Here is a 17004-nt window from a genome sequence, read left to right on the forward strand (position 1 = left end):
TTCAAAAACCTGATTTCTCACTGCTAACTTATTACTATAATTTCAATCCTTTTAGCATGAAGCTGCTCAAAGATACAGTAAACAGACCATGATTACCCTGACCTGGGATCAGATGCGTCGTGTAACACCCAACATGTGTCGAACTAAAACTTCCAACAATCTAATATTTTAATCTTTGCAAAAGCATTTTTATGCAGTGTTTCCAGTATTGCAACAGACTGTCTCTACTCAGCAAATAGTTATATCTGGATTACCAAACGCATCAAATACAAGAGCTATCGGGTGTGATGTTATTAACACAAGACCTCAGCGGATGGGGATTTACTTACTAACAGTCATTCACATGACCTGGAGCTCAACGAGCTCTTAACTCTCGTAATAGACCTGTGCACGAGGAGCAAGTGTTTAACACGAGTTTCAAACCTGGAAACAAATGATTGACGGAAACTCAACTTTCATTTTATCTGAATAATCTTTATTAATTCACCAGATTGTAACACAAATAACTCGATATTTCTTCCAAGCCCAATATATCGTATCCAAAACTGCGACTCCAGAACCGACAGTGTAAGCTCAAGCACTAAAACCATAGAAAAACATGCCAACTGTGGAGCCATTTTATGCGTTAAGAATAAAACGGAGCCGTTATGATCTGGTGTTATCTGCTGAAGCGGAGCACGGAGCCGGTGGAAGCTGCAGTCTGGATCTGGATCGAAGCCGCACCGGATCAGTACGAGCTCTGGTTCTGGTTCCGGTATCCTCCTCGCTGGTAGTTCTGTTTCTGCTGGTAACCGCCTTTCTGATCTACAGCAGCGACAGACAACAGAAACACACAGACATTCAGTGTCACAGGTCACACGCGAGGCACTGACTTCATATCAACAGACTCAAGCTGCTTTGAGCTCGTCAAGGAAGAAGAAGAAAGTGAAAGGGCCTTTGGAGAGCAGCCAGCGCAGAAATGAGTGAACAGGTGAGTTTAGGTGGATGAAGTGACTGAATGATGTTCATAACCACCTCGTTGGTAACCTTGCTTCTGCTGGTAACCTCCCCTCTGGTCTGGAGCTGCATAGTGAGAAGTGTTTAGAGACACAGGCGCACACACACTTCACTTTCACAAGCACTTCAACAAAACATTTCACAGCAGCGGCGTCCGGCCGACACGAGCGAGAAGCGCACGAGAACACGATCTGAATGTGTGGATCGTCACGTATTCTATCATCGGTTGCGTGAGTGATAGTTACCTCTCTGGTAGCTCTTGTTCTGCTGGTAGCCGCCCTTCTGATCTGTGCCAGAGAAAGAGAGGTTTGAGTGACGCGATCAGCTTATTTCACACGAGCATAAAAATATATTCTAATTAAATACCAAATTCATTTATAAAACTTCTTAAAAGTGTGTGTATTTACATAACGATGAAAGAAAAACAATTTTATATACATTATCAAACTGTAAATATATACATTAACAAATAAGTTAAATTATGAAATCAATTAAGAAAACATTGTATTTATTTATGATTTATCTTTCTCTGAGGTGTGGCGTACCTCTGTTGAAGTATCCTCCGTAGACGCCCTGTTTGAGGTCGAAGACGCGCTCGTTGTTCTCCACCAGGCCGCCCAGCTTCTCGGCCAGCTGCAGGGCCATGTTCTGCAGGGATGTGGGCTCCGTCCTGTGCATCACCACCGTCTGCGTCGGCTGGTCCAGAGACGCCTGAGCCACACACACACACACACACACTCATGAGGGAACTGGTGGGGACGGAAACAAACACTGATCGAGGTAAAACCTCTCTTTTACCATGAGCTCTTCATTGATGATCATCTTGCTGATAATGCTGTGCACTGTGGGTAAATCCAGCTCGAACATCTCTGACAGAGTCTCCATACTGAAGAGGACACGGAAAGAAAGATGAAGAGCAGCGAGACACTGGGGTCCATTCAGAGGGACCGTTCACATCTTCAGTAAATGACAGATTACAGCAGTGTTCGGTCTCAGTCCTCGTATCAAATGTACTTTTTAGTTATGATCATATTTAGTCAACCTTGTCCTGTTTTTGTTTGGTCAAGTTTTAGTCAACTAAGGCCTGGTTTCACAGACAGGGTTTAGACTAAGCTAGGATTAGGTCATAGATCAATTAGGACATTTAAGTCATTTTTATAAATATGGCTTAGAAAAAAACATTACTGGTGTCCATCAAAACAAAGGCACTGATGTACACGAGTCAACATCTGGAGTGGATCAACACCTTTCATCAAAGTTGTAGTAAAACCTAAAACCAAAATGCATTCTTGTCTTTTTTGATCCGCTTTAAATGTTGACTACTGTATTTTAAGATCAGCTGAAACGGCTCAGACTCGAGCCTCGTCTGTGAAAGCATTTCAGTCTAGTTTTAGTCAATGAAAACTGTCACATTTCCATCATGCTGTATAATGTTTAAACTGATCATTGTATTTATTTATTTTTTGCACTGCTCAAAATTATAATCGAAATGATTGTTGTCATTAGAGACATTTATTTTTACATTTCAGGTATTGCACTGATTTGCGGATCTGAACTCTTGATATCTGGCAACCGCTCGCGTCTCAGAGGCTCATACAGCAGTCCGCAATAATATTCTCTTTTGACAACGAAATGTAAAAAATACATTTTGGTATAGTTTTTATTTTTAAAAATACATTTCAGTCTCATCTTTCATCGTCAACGATATTGCATGTTGATATAGTCACAGTTATATTTTATTGACCTTACGGTCATCTCGTTTAAGGGGATGATTAAAAAAAAAAAAAAAAAAGTGGCATTCTGGGAAATACAGGATTGTGAAATATAAAGGCTATGAAGCGGGGCGCACCTGATGGAGTCGTACACGCTGCTGTAGGTGAACAGGTACGTGCGCAGAGACTCCTCCTGGATCTTCCTGAGGATCAGAACAGCACAGGTCAGCTGAATTAAAACATCAATGCTAAGATCTTCTGTCAGACGCTGGAGTCCTCACCTGACGAGCATTTCCCGCACGCACTGGGTCTCTGGGAACAGATCCCACACTTTGCTGTTCATCTTCTCGTTGATGATGAAGGAGTGGCAGGTCCTCCAGTCTCCCATCTTCATGGCCTTGCTGGCGGCCACCACGTGCTCCCTCATGCTCTCCGGAGGACCTGAGGAGCACACCATCACAGATTAACCCATAGAACACCACCATCTCCATTCAAACACCCACGCCATTCACCCGTGTCTATTAACCCTTTGAGAGAATCATACCGGATCATTCAGATCTGCCTTCATGCTGCGGCTGACACAGAGCAGAAACAGTCTTTAACTACGCAGCGCTGTTTCTGTCTGACAGTCATTCATATCACAGAAATACTGGGATCAAAGTTTATCTTCGGATATAAATGTTGATGTCTATGGTAGCGATCAAAATAGAGCATGTCATCTTTTGAAAGTAACTGCTTCAAACAATGTTTGTGTCGACTGCATTGTTTGGCCACTAGGTGGCGACAAGTGAGTGTTAAAAAATGTATTTGTCAAGAGATTTGTTCAAAAAGGCAAGTAATGAAAAAATAAGTGAAGTATTTATGAGTGAGTCATTGAATCATTTAACCCACTTTTTCATAATTTTAATATTAAAAATTGGTGTATTGAGTATATTGTATTTTAAATACATATTAAAATGTTTAATTGTGACCCTGGAGCACAAAAGCAAATTAATTAAACACTTTTAAACAGACTGCAGCAACAATATTTAGTCACATTATTTAGTTCAGAATCGTGGGAGAATGATCTCTATGATTCAACTGATCCCGAATCGTGCCGCTCTAATCACAGATTGATTAGAAGCTGCCTCTCTCTCTCTCTCTCACCCAGCAGCGGCTGTCTCTCGCCCACTCTCAGCTGATGGTGGAACTGTTTGCTGATCATGCGCCGGCGAGCGTCGAACTCGTGAGCTGCCATGTAAGGGATCTCCAGCAGCATGGCCGACACCAGATACACACACTCCAGCAGCTCCAGGTTAATGTGCATGTGGAACGGCACCTAAACAACACATACATCACTTACTCCTTCACTCAAGTCACTCCAAACCTGTACAATTTAATTTCTTCTGTTGAACAAAGATGATGATATTTTAAAGAATGTATGCAAACAAACAGGTGATGGTAGCCACTGACTGAATTTTTTCCTTTTCATGAAATTCAGCGTCTACCGTCACCTGTTTGGTCAACATTCTTCAAAACAATCGTTTGTGTTCAACAGAATAAAGAAACTCACAGGTTTGGAACGACTCGAGTAAATGACAGAATTTGAATTTTTGGGTGAGCTTTCAGTTTAACCAGAGCGACTGATCCTGACACCTTGATTCGATTTGATTGCGATCTCAATAGGATTCAAACGCTCTGTCTTGCCACATTAAAGAGCATCGAGCTTCATAATAAACTCAACCATTTGAAAGACGAGAAAAAAAAAAAAAGAAGCTTTTTGCGGTTCTTGGTTGAGAGACAACAATACAAATAATATCTGGTGAAGTTCTGCATCAATAGAAAACTGCATAAAAGAATCTAAAAAGACAGAGTTGCTATGGATTCATCACGGATTAAAACCAACTCGGCCCTCTAGAAACACTTACATATATACTATCAACAAAATGCATGCCTTCTTGGACTTCAGGCATCAGTTAACAAAAGAAACTATATTTAGGACATAAGCTCCGTCGCTGATGGATTTTAAGAGAGTGAGGGATGCGCCGCACCTGCCGCCTCTTCTCGATCTTCTCCTGCTCGGCGTTCCTCTCCTGCATGTTCCTCATCAGCAGCCCCTGCCCCAGCAGCTCCTTGGCTCTGCCGCTGGACTGGATGTCCAGGAGCGCGTTGTGGGCGTCCTTGATCATGCCCTGCCGGAAGGCGCAGATGCCCAGCTGCACCATGGTCCTGTTGTACAGGATCTAAGAGAGCAGAGAGGTGAGGCAGGCGTTCTGAGCGGCCGGCTGTGCTTCAGAAGGACAGGTCAGCTCACCTGGACGGGGGGGTCAGCGTGCTGGATGTTGTCCTGCAGGTGGCTCATCAGCATCAGGTCTCGGGCCTGGAACCAGCGGCTGTGCAGGGCATGATGGTAGATGTGGCAGAGGATGGCGCAGGTGCGGATGCGGTCGGTGCGGTCTTTGGAGTAGATGAACTTACACAAGCGGTCCATGATGATGGCGCTGTCCTCGCCCTCGCTCTCCTCCTGATCCTGCTCCGACTGACGGACAAACAGGTCAAAGGTCAGAACCAGGGTTTTAACAGGAACCAAAACCTCAATCATCTCAACCGTTATTGAAATAAAGCTGAAATACTGAACCAAAAATTGCTGAAGACTTATTTCCGTTTTTTTCTTCTAAATTTAATTTAGTGTCAGTTTCACTACTGAAAATAAACTGAAATACAAACTTAAAAGCTTAAGATATAATACATAAAAAAAACAAAACAAACACAACAACTTTCCAAACTTTAAAAAAAAAAACATTCAAATGTTTTCTCAAACTTATTTTAAATGACAAAAACACATAAAATTGCTAAAGATTAAAACAAAAAGTATAAAAACAAAAGCTAATTCAAAGTCTTAACTATAATATTATATAAATAGTCAAATAAAATGGTGTAGCTAAAAAACTAAAACTGAATTAATCTAAATTAAAACTGAAAAGAAACACCAATCAAACAGTAATATGTACAATAAACTAGTAAAAAAATGACAAGTCACAAAATTACTAAAAATGTAAATTAAAATGTTAAAAAAATATTTAAAAAAATGCAAGTATACAAATAAAGGCCAGTATATAAAAAAAAACTATAATAGAACATAAATAACACTAAAACAACACTGGTTAGTTATATACACATGTGGTCCAGGTAGCCAAGGCAACATTTTTAATTTGTTTTTTTTGTTTAAGTTGAAGCACAAAAAAATAGAACTGGAAATCAATTTAATAAAAAATAAAACTAAAACAAAAACAATTTAAGCCTAAATAGTAATACTTACAATAAACAAAAACTAATAAAAATTACAAAAAAAAAAAGAAAACTAAAATAAATAAAGGTAATTCAAAATGTTAATAAAAACTTTTAGTAAATATATACTATATGTTCGGGTTATCTGCTGCTGGTGGACATGGACGCTCACCTTGGTCTCTCCCTGAAGGCCCAGGCTGCGGCGGTGGGCTTTGTAGTCAAACTTGTAGTAGGTGTGCATGATTCTGCGCAGATAGACACGACACACCTCCTCCGTGCTGCCTTTAGTCTCCAGATACTGCAGCAGCCGGTCGATGACGCCACACACACGGCCCTCGTCCTTCAGGTTATCCACGTACTCTGCAGCGCGCGAGAGAGAGAAGCGTCACACACACACACACACACACAGCTCGGCCGCTGAGACCGGTCTGTACTCACCCTGAGAGTGCGGGTCTGTGTTCTGCATGATCTTCGTGAACTCCTCATCCATCCTCTCCACCAGCGTCAGGATGCAGCCGCGCACACGGAGCGGCTGCTGAAGAACCGCAATCAAACATCAGCCAAACCTCACGTGCACAACGCTCTACTCTCAACAGTGCGGCAATATGATGCTTGAACCCAGCAGCTTAACCTGAGCGCAACGCCCTATTACAGCTGCATAATCAATTATATAAAACCAAAATCACAATATGGTTTAATGCGATTATCAAATTGCAAAGTCTGAAAATGAAGAAATTATGACAAATATTAGTATTGTAATTATACAGTAGTAAAAAGTTAAATTATATTATTTTACTTAAATATCCTTTATTTTACAATGAGATCATAGTATAGCAAAATTTAAGAATTTTAATTTCTTAATACTTATTTTATAGCGAATCATGATTATAAAATATATTATATTGTTATTATTATTTTATAGACATATTGGCATATAAAATAAAACAACACGCAATTTTGGCCAAACTGTACAGCTGCACAAACAAATAAATTTTTTTAAAAATTGCATTTTAAAGTCACAACCACAATTTTTATATAAAACAACACGATTAGATTTCCCCGCTTTGTGCAGCTGCACAACTTCCAACCGCATGGATTCTAGGGCTGTCAAAAAAAAAAAATTTGAACTTCGAATATTCGTCGAATTCAAAATAAAATCCACATTCGAATGCAAAATGTTGCAAATATCGCAGAAAAAGATAACGTCAATGTGGAGAAGATCTTGTTTACGGCGAAGAACACATTCTAGAGGGACATGTACAGGGTTAGGTATCATTTGAATTTGATCAATTCTGATGCTGATTATCGATTCCCAGTTTGAATTCCAATGTGACTAAAAAATTATATCAAGCATATTTATTCTGTTTCTTTTTTTGCAAAACATTTAGTTGCAGCTGAATACCATGAACAAAAATCAACAGGCTGCATAAAAACTGGATTCTCTTAAGAGATGTTCGCAAAATAGAGTTGCATGATTCTGGATAAATTGAGTTGTTTTTTTTAATGGACGTTTCACTCAAGATTTACTTGGTTCATTAGGCCTACTGGATGATCAAAGATAAATACATTTTAAACGACCCTTTTCGCCACCTACTGGTTTTTCCTCATCCCACTGCATCTCAAGTTATTAAATGAAAAAAGTACAATTTGTGATTGGTTTTCGGGTCCTTTGTATTAAACTATACATGCATGCATACATGATGCGGTTTCTAATTGTTTATGCAACTTTATTAATTATATATGGTTTATAAACATTATACCCTTTTTTCCAAAGATAGTCATGTTATTTTATTGCTTTGAAGAAACGTGCATTAGTAATATTTAGCTCGATGCCAAAAGCTCCCCCTAACTTATGCCTTTTAAATTCGAATACAATTCAAATATTGATGATATTTAAGTACAAAATTCGAATTTAGTTTTTCAGCCATTTTGACAGCCCTAATTGATTCCCATCGCAATGACTGGACTTCATCCACAGTTTGGCAAAGCAATGGTAAACGTGACTGAACCATTCTCTGGTAACTGGTCCACAGTGAACCCTGCGGACTCTCACCTGGTCAGAGATGGCCAGGTTCTCGCTGTCCTCGGCGATGTTTTCTCCGATGAAGATGTTGTTGTTGTTGAACAGGATGTCCAGCAGCTCGTCGATGCATTCCAGACACTTCTTCCACATCTCCGGCTGAAACGAGAATAACGAGCGCTAAAGCATCGGCTGACTGCGAGAGCACGGCACGTCTCGGGAGATCCTCACCTTCATGAAGGCGGCCAGGTTGGGGTTGTAGTCGTACAGCGAGGCGATGATGTTGAACTTGATCTTGACGAGGATGCCTTCGCCCAGGTTATTCTCGTTAGAGATGCCGGCCAGAGCGTGCAGGAGCTCGATCTGAGCAGCTCTGAACAAATACATTTCTGTTGTTTATGTCTGTTCGTATAAGCTTGAAATAAAATATTATCCGAAACAAACTACAAAGAACTAGAAATAAAAATGAGTAAAAACTATAGACAAACTAACTTATTAAAACTTTAACAATTTAAAATGAAAATTATAAAATAAAACCATTCAAAACATTAATAAAAACTAAAGCAGCATATTAAAAATAATAAAATGATTTGTGTTTGCCATGTCGCAAATATGTACTGACTAGCCAAAGCACTATTCAAAAGTTTGGGGTCAGATACACATAAATATAATTTTTTTTGGAAATAAATAAATTTCATGCATTAAAAGTGACAACTAGGCATTTACAGTGTTACAAAAGCCAAAAGATTTCTGTCTATTTAAAGAATCCTGAAAAAATATAAGTCAGTTTCCACAAAAATGACCATTTTCAACATTTTTTTGTTTAATATTAACATGAATAAATGTTTGTTGAGCAGCAAATCAGCATATTAGAATGATTTCTGAAGATCATGTGACGCTGAAGACTGCAGTAATGATGCTGAAAATACAGCTGCGCATCACAGAAATAAATTACAGTTTAACACATATTCACATAGAAAACAGCTGTTTTAAACTGTGATAATATTTCACTGTTTTTCCTGTATTTTGATTAAATAAATGCAGCCTTGATGAGCAGAAGAGACTCTTTCAAAAACATTTTAAAAGTCTTACTAACCCCAAACATTTGAACGGTAGTGTATAGAAAAACCAAAAACAAATAAAACGCGTAACTTGGTAAAAAAAGGTGGGGGGGGGGTCTTTGTAAATGTAAATTTAAAATTAAAGGTAATGTATGGAAGCCCGTTTCCGCCACTGAATAATAATAATAATAATTTAAAAAAAAGTTATTGCGAGACTCACAATTCTGACTTTTTTCCCCTCATAATTGCATGATACAAACTCGTTGTTAAAGTCCAATTTTGAGGGGGAAAAAGACTGATATGTTCTCAGAATTGCGAGTTTATATCACGCAATTATGAGAAAAAAAGTCACAATTGTGAGATAAAGTCGCAATTACCTTTTTTTAAAAAATTATTCAGTGGGGGAAACGGCTTCCATAGTAACGTGTATTATTAGGACTGTGTATGAGTGACATATGTTTTGGAATGGTGTTTTTTTTTTTTTTTTTTTATAAAAGTGTTATTGAATAAGTATATTGTTGTATGTTTGATCCGCTCTCCCGATTGCCTAAGATAAATTTCACCTAAAGGAGATAAAAAAAACTTTCAACTTAAATGTAAAAAGACTATGATTTCTTTCAATAGAAGTCAGTCACAAATGCCTGAATGGAGACGATACCTGTCCGTTCCCTTCTTTCCTCTGGCCTGCAGGATCTCGTGGAGTTTCTTGATCACCACAGCGCTGTTGATCTCCGTGCCTTTGGCGAACATCTTGGGCTTCTCCTTCACCAGCGGCACGCCGCCCTTCACCTTCTCCCATCCTTCGTCATCCGGATCTCTGTCTTCACCCGCCTCCTCCTCCAGACGCTCCTTCGGCTTGTGCTTCTTCCTCCGATCGTCCTTCTTGCGGTCGGACTGCTTGTCGCCGTCCAGAGCTCTGTGAGGGATCGAGAAGTCTCAGAGACACCAAACACACATGAACTCAACAGCTTGAGGCTGAACTAGGGCTGGGCGATATGACCAAAAATTCAAATCTCTGCATTTTTTTGGGCTGATTTTCGATATATATTTTGATAAAAAAAATAATAATAATATATATATATATATATATATTTGTAAATTTCACATCCTGCCCATTGTCCAACAAAATGCATATTACAGGCTATGAGAACAAGAAGTAAATGTAAGCAAGTAGGCATATACTATGTGCAAAAAGGGTTAAAATCAAATTACATTCTAACATTGTAACATGCAATCTAAAAACAAAAATAATGCTTTTAAAGCAGAAGTTAAATTCACAAAATAAAAATAAAAAAGCACAGACTAATCGAGTAAAAAGGCTATTTTGATTACCTCATTACAGTCACTTTATATCATACAAACAATACACTTGTATGTTTAAAATTCAACATATTATAGTCCAACTACAAATATTTCAGCAAAATGTATATTTTTGTCAGAATTATTGTGGTTGATCGGTTCACTGAAGTCTGCGAAGTTTAGCGGAGAATCACAAAGCAAAAGCTCAAGCACTTCTGACAGCAAAATGGAAATATTTCCATGACTTTCTAACATTTACAGATGGAGGATATACCTGTGAAATGTAAGTTATGCTTTAAGGAAAACAGTAGTGGTGGCTCGATTCCACTTTTTCAGAACCGATCCGATACCAAAAATTCTGAGTATCTGCCGATATCGATCCGATACCTGGGCAGTTTTTTAAAAAAAACAGCGTTGAATTTTTATAACTCCATGTGTGTTGACCTGATCATGACCTTTTTGTGTTACACACAATCTACTAAATATAGACAACTTTATTGTAAAGAAAAACAACAAATGAATGCATATATAATTATAATCTATGACAAAAATGCTATAATAATCTAGGTTAGAGGATAATTCAGTAGCAAAAGTTACTCTAGAAAAATCATGAGTGCACAATTATATAAAATCTAAAATTAGTGGGAAAAAAACATTTAGTGGGGAACAAATAAAAGTGAATAAATGTAGGGCTAAATCTAAAATGATATACATTGCTCTTTGTATTGTTGTAAAATACATTCATGAAAAACAAGTAATATTTTTATATATAAATATATATACTGTAAAATTAAGACAATTCTTTTAAATGTATAGCACAGTAATGATGCAGAAACGTATGATAGATAAGATGAACAAGAAAGGCTATTAATAATCTTTCATTGAGCAAAAGTATTATGATACAAAAGTCTCCGAATACAGAGCGGCACAAAGCGCTGATGAGCATCCCGAGCGCAGAATGATGCGCTTGAAGCAGCGCTCCGTATATGACAATAGTATACGCACAATATCGGATTTAGATCGGCCTCGTCTGACCGATACCCGATCCGGCAGAAAATGGCAGTATCGGAGCGATATCGATACTGAATATCGGATCGGCACACCCCTAGAAAACAGCACGTCTCAAACACGTAAAACAGCGTGAGTAGAGTCTCCGTCAGCGGCACACGCAGACGTTCTGAACCGCTTTAAACTATACCAAACTATAAACTATACTATATCTTACCAGTTTTTAAAGCCCTTCATATAAAGCTTGTCACATGTTTAGAACAAATTGTATTATGCACTTTCTGATGAACAGACTGAACTCTCCACAGCAGTTCAGTCTGTGTCCTTCACTAGATGTTTTTCAGATGCGTTCTTATCAAATACTGTATATAGATATAAACAGTACTGCCTCATACTGTATTGCTTATAAAAATATATCAAAATATCCAACACACACATACTTTTTGAGGAAGACCACAGCCAGCGATGCTGCCGCTCCTTCGTTGTCCTCGCTCTCGCTGCCGCTGTGCACCGAATCCGAGCCCCAGTCCTCGCTCTCCTCATCATCCTCACTCTCCGACTCTTCATCCTGACACAAAGACAAAGCGCTGCATCGTCAACACTCTTAAAAACACCTCAAACAGTCTTAGAAGAGGTGTTTGGACCTACAGCAGCACCCTTGAGGAACTTGCTGGCCTCTGGTGCCTTCTTCTCCTCTTCTTGAGGCTTCTTCTTCAATAAGCTCTTGGCAGTGATGCCTTCATCATCATCATCATCGCTGCTCTCTGACGACGAAGCTGCACATCACACAAGCAAAGAAAGAGCAAATGAGGACTCAAGACAGCATCACAACCTTCATTAGACAGCTTGAAGGCAATCGACAGCAGCTCAGAGATGAAGACTGACCACTGCCAACGTCATCCTTCTCCTCTTCCTCAGCTGACTGCTCCGGGTTCTGCAGGAAAACACAGCATAACCCATAAGCCCAATTTAACACACTAGCAGATGGTATAAACACTTTTTTTGCAATGACAATTTTCTTTTTTTTTGCAATACAGTAACGACAATTTAAGGAAAAATGTGCATATAATTTTCATGAAAGTAACAGCAACAAACATTTTAATCTTAATTTCATCTGGAATCTTACTGGTAAAACAGTTCTTCAGGCTAAAAATAATTTCCTTTTTTTTTTTTTTATATTTTGAGCTAAATATTACACAGACATGTTCTTAACAGATTTGGTGAGGTTCACCTATAAACAGGCTTTTTGCAGAGCGTTAAAAATCAAACTAAAGATTAGTATGTCCACACAGAACAAACCCTTACATTCGCGAAATTAGTAAAAGAATATGAAATACATTTTATTAAGTCATCTAGAACACATTCAACTGCAAAACAGAGGAACTGTCTGCAAGTCTACCATACTGGAAGCATATCCAGGAATAAAAAAATAAAAGTAGTATACATAATGAAGGGTTTTTAATTATAAACAAGCCGGTACACTCTATAAAGAAAACACTGCCATAATTGATCAACAGTAGTTTAAAAGCAATCGCTGGACATCAAAGCCTACAAGCCCATAGAATGCACAATTTTTACATTTTTTACTATTAAATAATTGTCTATTATTCAATACGTTTAATAATCACAGTAGGGCATGTCACATCTCCTGTTTTTCCTGTCCCCAAATTTAAAACCTTTTAAAATGCTAAGTAAGACTTCAACCATTTAAGATATTAAACCTTTCTTATGGTCTAAGCTGAACTTAAGACTTAAGGAACGGTGGAAACCCTGTAAAATTTCATAAACATGCATCTCATCTACAAATAGTATCCGGGCTACAGTTCAGTACCTCTTTATAGCTGACGATCTCCGTCTCAAAATCTTTGTTGTATTTGCGGATCTTCTGCCGAAGCGTGCTCAAGGCTTTGGCATTGTTTTTGTTCATCTTCTTCTTCCCCTCCTTGTCCTCCCACAGCTGTCATGAAAGCAAACGCTGTTTACGGCTGACAATCAAGCATTAATCAGTGACTCTGTGTCCTGCCGATCTACAAACCTGGTTGAGATAGTCCTCCAGATCAGCGAGCAGGCGGATGTAGAACGGCGGCACTCCTTCTTTGTCCATGATGGTTTTACTCTTGAGGAAAGCTCGACACAGCTGCTCGAACTCCTCCAGACACTTGGACATGTCTCGAATCTTCATGGCATTGCGGATCGTCTTGATGATGTTGGTGAGCTCCTCAAACCTGGAGCGAAGTGGACACCAGACAGATGTTTATGAAGTGTGAGCGTGTGTGTGTTCTGGAGTCATGATGGCGGTGTGTGTTTGCGCTCACCTCTTGTCTTTGGCGCTGCGCACCACTCTCTTGGTATCCTCCTCATCATCGCTCAGCAGCAGAGACCTGCAGAGACGACCGCAGCACAGCTCAATACAGTAACACAGAACCACCCTCTCACAAACTGGGTTATAATTAACTAAAACTAAACCAGAAAATAGGATGACAAAAAAAATTGCTTTGTGGAACTACAGGTTATTGCTAATTTACAGGTTCCTGGTTATTTTTTATAAAACAACAATTTATTTGATCATTTGCTGCACAAGAGAACAGGCCTGTCATGATCATGAATTTTGTGCTGCTCTTTTACTGTCATACAAATAATTGTGATTACTGTTTAATTCTGTTTTGTTCATGTTACTTAGTGTAAGATTTTTTTACTATTAATAATCAATAAAAATTAAACCACCTTTTTTTTTCTGTCCTCAAATTTAAGACCTCTTAAAAATAATCACTTTTTGTCTGTCTCTTTCTTATAATATACACTGCTGTTCAAAACTTTGGGATCAGTAAGATTTTTAATGCTTTTTTTTTTTTTAAATAGAGTCATGCTCATTAAGGTAGGGGTGTACAATAATATCGTAGTTGTTTTAACGATGTGCGATTTGACAATATCGAGTATTTTGCAAAAACCATTCAAAACACCCCTAGAGAACGCACGCATACATGAAGAGAAGAGAAGACTAGACTAGTGCTTATTTAGAGTGTGTTCTTTTACTGCATGATTCGGTATTAAAATGCATTTAGAATGATCACAAATTCAAGACATGATGGCAGAAAGTGTACATATTTATATCATTTCGTGTGAAATTGATTAACTATATGAAGAGTGCAATTTTTCTCCAAATACTACCATGATTACAAATGTGTGTTCAATAAACAAGACGTTAAGAGACTTACGTTTAAACGCCTTATTTCCTCTTTTTGCACTATTTTGACAACAAAAATAATTCCAAACACAGCACTGTTTTGCATCTCTGAGCAACATGACAGTGTTTCGTTCCTGAATGAATCAACCGTTTAAATGATTCGGTTCAATCGCAATGACTCACTTAGTAACAGTGACTTGCTGCCACCTGCTGGTGGTTTTAAGTATCTTTTATTTAAATAATTTCAAATAACAGTATTCAACATTTTATGTTTAATATATCAGAAGATTATTTATTATTTTATAACATTATATATATTATTTATACATTTGTAACTGCAGGTTAAATGCATTCATGTCCTGCATTAAACAGTGAGTAAACATCTAAATGCCACTTCAGATGCAGCTTCTGTGTTGATTTCATTTTCTTGGTAAATGTCTTATTCTAATTCACTGATTAAATGCAAGTATGTATTTGACTCAAAAGATAATGGACACTTTTAGAAAAAATGGCTTTATAAAAGGTAAAAATGGCCATAAAATGTAAAAATCAGTTTAAACTTATAGGAAAAGATTAATTTCTATCAGTGTGATCTGATCACCACACAGAATATGAATAATATCAAAATCTTTAGGAGTCATCGGTCCACAGCAGTACTTAAGATACCAGCACAATAACACACTCAGCAGAATATCGTCAAATTATCGTTACAGAAATAGAGATTATTTTTTGTCAATATTGCACACCCCTACATCAAGGATGTATTTACTATTTATTTGATCAAAAATACAGAAAGGGCAGTAATATTGTGAAATATTATTGCAATTTCTAATGTTGGATTCCTATTTTAATATACTTTAATAAAACAATAAATACTTTATAATAAAACAATTTATTTCTGTGACACAACTCTGTATTTTCAGCATCATTACTCCAGTCTTCAGTGTCACGTGATCCTTCAGAAATCATAATAATATGCTGATTTATTATCAGTGTTGAAACTGTTGTGCTACTTAATATTTTTTAGAACCTGTGCTACGTTTTTCTTTGATGAATAAAGTTAAAAAGAACAGCATGTATTCAAAATAGAAATCTTTTCTAACAATGTCTTTACATCCCATCCTTGCTGAATAAATGTATTAATTTGTATTAAAAAAATAGAAAACAAATGTCCTGACCTCGAACTTTTTGAATAGTAGCGTATATTGTAACAAAATTTATATTTTGAATAAACACTGTTCTTTTTAACTTTTTATCAAAGAAACCTGAAAAAAATATCACGGGTCACAAAAATATAAAGCAGCACAACAGTTTCCAACATCAATTCCAAAACAGAACACTTATTACTTATTAACAAAAATTTCACCATTTTCCCCCTGTATTTGTGATCAGATGCAGCCTTGATACGTGACGAGCCTTCCTTTCAGTGTTATTTAATTCATTTGATCAATTATAAAACATTTTTATGTTTAAGCCATTTATCTTATTTCCTAAAATTCATCACTATTTTCCGTTATGGGGAAAGTTTTTGTTCATGTTTATTTTAAAAACCTCCAGTCCATTAATCAGTCATATTTTACAATTTTAATCATCTGTATTGGCAAATCAAATCGATCTTCCAAAACACAAAATATAGAAAGATGGAAGTCAGAAGAGCAGAAAGATTAATTCACCAGCTTCTTTCGTAGTTGTTGCCAATATTACACGAAGTACAGTGATATAAAGACAGACTCACTGCTTGTTGATGGTCCCGGGCGCTTTGGGGGTGATCTCATCGGCGGAAGAAGACTCCTCAGACTCGCTGTCGGATCCGGTGGCGAAGAAACGCGACATTACCGACGCCTGCTAACACTGCACCAGAACACAACATGAGAGAACCAGTCAGACCGATGTCACGAGAACAAACGACACAAGTATCACTGCAAGCACACCAGTAATTAATGACATTAGTTAAACGGAAAATCAGTCGGAACGTAAAAAACCCGTAACGTTACGTTAGTTACTACAAGCTGTTATCCAGTAACACACTCTCTCATCCGTTACTCTGCGGGCTCGACACGAATAACCGATCACCTCACCGCTGATCGGGCATTCATGGAAATAAACTATAATCAGTGAGTGTATGGAAACACATGTGTGGCGTAATGAATGACTGCGGTGTTGCATCAGTGACGATCGGCGCAAACCGCGGCTTCAGGCCGAACGGACCAAAACTGCCGTTAACCGACGACTACCGCGCGCGACACATCCGGGGCCTACCTGTTCTCTGCTGGAAACGGAATATCTCTCGTTTGTGAAATCCCTTTGTGCAGATTTTAAATCCAGATTTGCGATTTTGTGAGCACAACTAACGGCGTGCGTTGAAGCGTTGTCGGTTCCTTCCGAAAGAAAGCGGAAGCGACAGAGGCGCGCCAAACCTGCAGCGGCCACGCACTTCCGCCGCCCGCCGGCCTGGAG

General features: G+C 38.2%; 1 protein-coding gene across 3 annotated transcripts; it reads right to left on the reverse strand.

The window, feature by feature from the left end:
* Window positions 1-453: 453 nt before the first annotated feature.
* Window positions 454-16988, reverse strand: eif3c (eukaryotic translation initiation factor 3, subunit C). 3 transcript variants are annotated; one of them, XM_058794014.1, is made up of 23 exons: window positions 16807-16986; window positions 16283-16398; window positions 13679-13744; window positions 13399-13588; window positions 13195-13320; window positions 12249-12297; window positions 12012-12139; window positions 11804-11931; window positions 9715-9972; window positions 8227-8368; window positions 8029-8154; window positions 6414-6507; window positions 6148-6335; window positions 5002-5226; window positions 4739-4930; window positions 3855-4026; window positions 2990-3149; window positions 2846-2911; window positions 1795-1882; window positions 1542-1707; window positions 1242-1283; window positions 1015-1062; window positions 454-804 (listed from the first exon to the last, which is right to left on the reverse strand). In XM_058794014.1, the coding sequence occupies exons 2-23, from the start codon at window positions 16378-16380 to the stop codon at window positions 728-730; spliced, it is 2829 nt and encodes a 942-aa protein (XP_058649997.1). In that variant the 5' UTR covers window positions 16381-16398; window positions 16807-16986; the 3' UTR covers window positions 454-727. The 3 variants fall into 3 exon arrangements, with proteins under 3 accessions (XP_058649997.1, XP_058649996.1, XP_058649998.1); XM_058794013.1 differs by having other exon boundaries at window positions 6414-6510; window positions 16807-16985; XM_058794015.1 differs by lacking the exon at window positions 1015-1062 and having other exon boundaries at window positions 6414-6510; window positions 16807-16988.
* Window positions 16989-17004: the final 16 nt, after the last annotated feature.

This window comes from Onychostoma macrolepis, chromosome 12 (genome assembly GCF_012432095.1).
Source record: "Onychostoma macrolepis isolate SWU-2019 chromosome 12, ASM1243209v1, whole genome shotgun sequence".
Taxonomy (NCBI): Eukaryota; Metazoa; Chordata; class Actinopteri; order Cypriniformes; family Cyprinidae; genus Onychostoma; species Onychostoma macrolepis.

What these genes read in the sequence shown, in the direction of transcription:
- eif3c (XM_058794013.1), bottom strand. Translation starts at nt 16,380, where the DNA reads ATGTCGCGTTTCTTCGCCACCGGATCCGACAGCGAGTCTGAGGAGTCT. An exon ending in ACCTGGCCGCCTTCATGAAG is followed by an intron (nt 8,155 to 8,226) that starts GTGAGGATCTCC and finishes TTCTCGTTTCAG; the next exon opens with CCGGAGATGTGGAAGAAGTG. An exon ending in CGGAGGATACTTCAACAGAG is followed by an intron (nt 1,284 to 1,541) that starts GTACGCCACACC and finishes TCTCTGGCACAG; the next exon opens with ATCAGAAGGGCGGCTACCAG.